The sequence below is a fragment of the Rhipicephalus sanguineus genome, chromosome 7 (genome assembly GCF_013339695.2).
Source record: "Rhipicephalus sanguineus isolate Rsan-2018 chromosome 7, BIME_Rsan_1.4, whole genome shotgun sequence".
Classification (NCBI taxonomy): Eukaryota; Metazoa; Arthropoda; class Arachnida; order Ixodida; family Ixodidae; genus Rhipicephalus; species Rhipicephalus sanguineus.
In genome coordinates this window covers 66,814,523-66,820,251 of record NC_051182.1, presented here as the reverse complement: position 1 = coordinate 66,820,251, position 5,729 = coordinate 66,814,523, and the positions used below count along the sequence as shown (strand labels likewise).

The following is a 5,729-nucleotide window of genomic DNA, read 5'->3' as shown; positions in this document are numbered from 1 at the left end:
GATGCTTTGTCTCCATCTAAGTCGTCTTTCATGCCGTCTAAGAACCAGGCGTTGTTGGGTTTTGATATATCAATGCTGAAGTCACAGGTAATCATGAGGGACATGGTCCTCTCGGCAGAGTTATTGTAGGAAGCATTGGCCCCGGTTTTCGCGTAATTCACGCGGTCGACGTTGCGGACCACGTGAACGAGTGGATGGTAGCCCAGCGTCTTCCAGGGGTGCTCTGTCTTCAGGTCCCTAACTTTCCTTGCGTCTGCCGCTGTGGTGTAGTGGTTACGGTGCTCGGCTGCTGATCCGAAGGTCGCGGGTTCGATCCCGGCTGCGGCGGTCGCATTTCGATGGAGGCTAAATGCTAGAGAACAGTGAGCTGTGTCATGTAAGTGCACGTTAAAGAATACCAGACGGTCAAAATTTCCGGAGCCCTTCACAACGGCGTCTCTCATGATCATATCGTGGTTTTGGGACGTCGAACCCCAATTAGTATTATTATCACTTTCCTTCCGTGTCAATGTGTATCTTCGCGTTACTGCGTTGATTGAGACTGTTATCCCCTGTGGCACATACCCGCATAACACGAACTCTGGTATGCGGGTATGTGCCACGCGTGACGGAGGGAAAGGGTTTCGTGACGTACGCGACAGGTATTTTGCGTAATTCATGTCATGACCAGTGAATCGTGTTCGTCATACATTCATTCTATGCTGTGCGAATTTTGGTATATTACAACCTATGGAGATGACCAGGAGAGCGCCCAGACGTAGGCGGCTAGATAGATAGATAGATAGATGGATACGTAGATAGAAACGCCCAAAGTGCCTGAGGTTCGCTAAGAAATGCTTCGCATTTAAAACTGACATCGGCAGCGTTGGCCTGACCCGAATGGAAAGAATAAGAATTAGGATCTTAGCAGGAATCAAACCCAAGCATATCTACGTGGCAATCAGGTATTCTACCACAAAGCCACGCCAGGTCTATAAACTAGTTTGGAAAAAACAGCCTATGCAGGCGTAATGTCGGTGCAACGCCAATTGTGTTTGTGGTGCTGGCTATCCAATTTTACAAGAAAGCAATAACATCAAAGAAATTGCGCGACGAAAACACGGACAGAAGACAAGTACAAACACAGCGCTGTGTTTGCGCTGTGTTTGCACTTGTCTTCTGTCCGTGTTTTCGTCGCGCAATTTCTTTGATGTCATAGATCACCAACTAGCCCAAAATGCTGCTCTCATAAAGCAATAAACACTCTATATGTACTCCTACGATACCGGCGTTCTATCATATTAACGTCTGTGTTTCCAGGGTTGGCACCGCTTTATAGCAGTCTAATAAACGTTACATTTGTATTCCTATGATTCAGCGAGCTTTATTGAAGCATTGCTTGACCCGGGTGGAATGCATTAACGAAAGTTACCTGTGATATTCACATGATTGCACCATAAATTGCGCTTAGTAATACTGACGTATGTAATCTAACGTGAGGGCTGACGTTACATCGCACCATAAGTTACCCTTTAAACGCCAGTGTTGTCGACGTGCCTGGTAAGCCCACGATGTGCACAGAGCTACTAAACTTACAAAAACACGTCCATCCACCTTGTAACGCTTGGCTCAAAGCCATAAAGTACAGCATAGAAGTACTCGCTGACTCGTTTGCATGCATGAAACCGATTCCCACAACGCGTGGGATCTGCCGAATTTTTTTTAGAGTTCTTACCGAACGCTATGAAACTGTGACTGATGTCTTCCCGAACAGCTAACACTCCATCAGACGCTCCGCGCAGGAGGCCGGCACTTGTAGAAGATCAACTGTATACTTCACCACAGGCGTTCTAATGTCACAGAGGTGCAAGGCACCTTTTTAATCAATTTTTCTAAGATCCGGTTTTGAGCTTCCTACAGTGTGTGTCTCGCCGCTCATATAAAGACTTTTATGTACGGTGACGAAGTATGAACTGGTACGTACACTGGTTTATATCATTAACAGGCAGGGCAGAGCGTTTAATGCGCGGCATCCTAAAGATGCTCCTCCGCTAGGAGTGTCTGCCACCGAGCGCAGTTCAGCACAGGTTCCTTGGTGGTTAGCACACACAGTCAACAACGCTCCGTCAACGGATCCGCACAACGTGTCCGCCTGATCGTCTTTGACACCGCGTTCACAACAAGAAATCGAATTAGAGGAGGAACAGCATCGGGGTGAGCGTCACTGTCCGAGCCTAGAAGACGCCGCCTCGGTGTGTCGCAAAGTGGCATCCCTACTCCATGGCGTACGTCCTCGTCCACTCCCTAGCGGTCGCCTCGTACAGGCTGCGGTTGTTCTTGTAGACGGACGCCACGCGAGGCATCAGCGGGTCGTCCGGGTTCGGGTCGCACATGAGCACGCAGATGGACAGCAGCACCTTGGCGATGGACAGGGCCGGCGACCACTGCGACTTGAGGATGTCCAGGCAGATGTCGCCGTGCGTGCTGATGTTCGGGTGGTATATTTTGGTCACGAAGCTCACCTGCGCAAACAAGCGGAGCACGACAAACAATTTTAATCGGTGCGAGCCACGGACCTCCGTGAGAGTGAGAACTAACAGACAATCAAGCCAAGGAAAGTATAGGAGATGTTATCTGTAATAATATCTGTGCATTTAAACCAAAAAGTGTTAGTCAGCGCAGCTCGTAGCCATTATGGCTAGTGTGGAACACTATTTTTTTTCCTGCTGGGATGAGCACGTGATTTTTTGACGAGGTAGCAAGTGACCAATAATTCCTCGCATACTCCCTGAAGGCATCAGGTCTGCCAGAACGAGACCCTCGTTATCAATAAACGAAAGGAGTGAAATTCTTTAGGGTTCGTTTTTCTTAGACACAATCTTAAGCTCGTGAAAAGATCGGGTGCTACGTGACGCGAGCAGGCAAAACAAAAAGAGTGTTCGACACTGGCTACGAGCGGCGTTTACTAACACTCTCAGGTTTAAATCCACAGATTTTCCCTACAAAGTGGATCGGAAGGATGACTGCCATCGTAACTCAATTGGTAGAGCATCGGACGCGTTATTCGAAGGTTACAGATTTGGTCCTTGCCGGCACCAGGTTGTCTTTTCGTCCACTTTAATTCCTTCACATTTATATCATAATTACTATAACTATATTCCCCTATACTTACCTTGCCTTGATTGCCTGCTGGTTCTCATTGAAACAGTGAATGTATGTGTGAATGTGTACCTCATGCATGAGGTCCACATTCTTGTCCTCTTGCCTCGTTTTGCTTGCGTTACAACCTCCGCATAATGCCAAGATTGTGGATTCGGTTCCTACAGGTGGCAAGCTGTTTTACAGCGATAGCTGTTATGAGATCATTTCACCGGCCGTTTTTGGCGCCGTAGTTGTCCGCCGCCGCCGCCGCTGCCGCCGCCGCCGCCGCCGTTGTCCGTAACCAGTATCGCTCGAAATAAGAAAAAAAAACGAAATAAGAAAAAAGTTCCAGGATGGAACGAGGTTCGAACCTGGGCCCTCTGCGTGGGAGCCCAGTATTCAACCTCTGAGCCATTCCGGTGCTTGGAACTGCTGTGCAAAAAGGTCCTATACAGACTTCATGTCGGGAAGGAACCACATTAGCATATGCAATATAGCGTGGTAGAGAGTAAAATAAGCACCATGCGTCGCGCAACGCGTCGCACAACGCGAAGTCTGTAACAAGGCGTCACACAATGCTAATTGCGCAATGAGTAGGTTGTTGAATGCTTCCAACCCATTACAAAGGACTCTGCCATAATTCTTCATCGTCGTCAGGCACAGCATCAACAAAGTGCGCATAATGCCTTACATGCGTTTAGCAGGTAGCACGGCTCTTCGTAGAATGACGAAAAATGGCCCAGTGCCTGCTGCCCTACTTCTCAAACATTACAATGATTTATAGCGTAGTGGGTTCCTCGCAAGTGCACTTGTAGTGGTTGCCAAGGAAGCCCATAAGCGCATGATCCATTTCCTCAGGGTCTCAGATAAATTACAATGATTTAGAGCGTAGTGGGTTCCTCGCAAGTGCACTTGTATTGGTTGCCAATGAAGCCCATCAGGGCATGATCCATTTCCTCGGGGTCTCAGTAAAAATACAATGATTTAGAGCGTAGTGGGTTCCTCGCAAGTGCATTTGTATTGGTTGCCAAAGAATCCCATAAGCGCATGATCCATTTACTTGGGGTCTCAGTAAAGTTCTTCACCCCACCCCGTCTCTCTCCCACGGCAACGTATGTTATACAGCATGACGGGAGAGGGAAATAGCAACCGGGCGTCACCCAATGCAAATTACTTAACTGGTGGGCCGTTTAAAGCTTCAAACCCATTACAAAGGTCTGAGCCATAATTCTTCATCGTCATCAGTCGTCGCGTCAACAAAGTGCACATAATGCCTTACAGACGTGCGGCTGGTGCCTCACTTCTCCGCAGAATGACGAATAATGGCTTAGTAGGTGCTTCCCAACTTCACAAAAATTGTGATTTATGGCGTAGTGGGTATCTTTCTAGTGTACTTGTATTGTAGCCCCAAGAGAGCTGACAACGGGCTCTAGAAACGCCGCTCTTCCAGCTTTCGCTGTGACTGTGCTGCGGTTTCAGCGCAGGCCTGGCGTTTTTTTTCTCGTCTACATTCAATTGCCTTTATCTCACAATCAACACAACTAAATTAACAGCTACAAACAACGTACCCATATATTTTCTGCGGGCCTGTCGATGAATTCCTCTTTTTATCTCGTTTACGTACATGCTACAGCTAGGTCATTGCGACAGAACAGTGCAGCAAATGGCACAGTGAACAGAAAGTACACAGCGCCGGCTGCCAACTGATTTGTCCCAATGTTCATGAACCAGCTAGCCCACCCAAGAACCCTTACGCTATAGGATTTCTTGCGCACGCACCTTGGGCGGCTTGAACGGGTAGTCCTTGGGGAAGACGATGTTCAGCCTGAACACTCCCCCTTCGAAGGGGCTCTCTGTCGGGCCCATGATGGTAGCCTGCCAGTTGAACAGGTCCGCATGGTCGACGGGGCCCGCCGAACAGTTGGCCGGTGGGTCCCGGCTGATGTCCTCCAGCTCCTTCTTGATGCGCTTCAGGGCCATCGCGAGCGTTTGGATGTCGCGGTCACTGCTCGCCGACGACCACTCACGAGGGTATAACCCGGTCACGTGCCTGTGGCTACCACGGCAGAACAGCGACTGGTCGTTCCTGGGCTTCGCTGGTCGATCTGCATTACAACGAAGACGGCGAGGCGCGCCTAATATGTACAACGGAAAACGTTGTTATCGCGGTACTCCTGCATCTTGCAATCAGGCGTTTTCGATACGAGTTCAGCGTGCGGATAATGCGGTCATTGTTTCTGCCGACCGCGAACGGCTAAAAATAAAGTTCTTCCTTTGTTTTTCGATTTGCTTCGGCGAAATCACTTGTCCACCTCTGCAGTGTTAATGACCGATTTTCCATTTTTAGCCGCAGTGACTGTAAATGAACCGGATCAACGATTCCCCTGCTGCGAACATCGAGCTTTGAGGAGAAGCGTTCGCGTGAGTGTGGCGTGCCTGGAGCACGGCCATAGAAGTGGCAGAAGTAGTAGTAGTAGTAGTAGTAGTAGTAGTAGTAGTAGTAGTAGTAGTAGTAGTAGTAGTAGTAGTAGTAGTAGTAGTGTACACTCTTAATCAAATCCTGGCTAACGCATGCCCTGTAGGCGGGACGCTTCAAAACTCAGGAAAAG

At 48.7% G+C, this 5,729-nt stretch overlaps 1 protein-coding gene across 1 annotated transcript; it reads right to left on the bottom strand.

The window, feature by feature from the left end:
* Positions 1–2,241: 2,241 nt before the first annotated feature.
* Positions 2,242–5,308, bottom strand: LOC119399485 (ubiquitin-conjugating enzyme E2 2). Its single transcript, XM_037666288.2, has 2 exons — positions 4,900–5,308; positions 2,242–2,501 (listed from the first exon to the last, which is right to left on the bottom strand). Exons 1-2 carry the CDS (start codon positions 5,098–5,100, stop codon positions 2,253–2,255), a joined length of 450 nt encoding a protein of 149 aa, XP_037522216.1. The 5' UTR covers positions 5,101–5,308; the 3' UTR covers positions 2,242–2,252.
* Between the last annotated feature and the right edge of the window lie 421 nt (positions 5,309–5,729).

What these genes read in the sequence shown, in the direction of transcription:
- LOC119399485 (XM_037666288.2), bottom strand. Translation starts at nt 5,100, where the DNA reads ATGGCCCTGAAGCGCATCAAGAAGGAGCTGGAGGACATCAGCCGGGAC. An exon ending in ACCCGTTCAAGCCGCCCAAG is followed by an intron (nt 2,502 to 4,899) that starts GTGCGTGCGCAA and finishes TTGTTTGCGCAG; the next exon opens with GTGAGCTTCGTGACCAAAAT.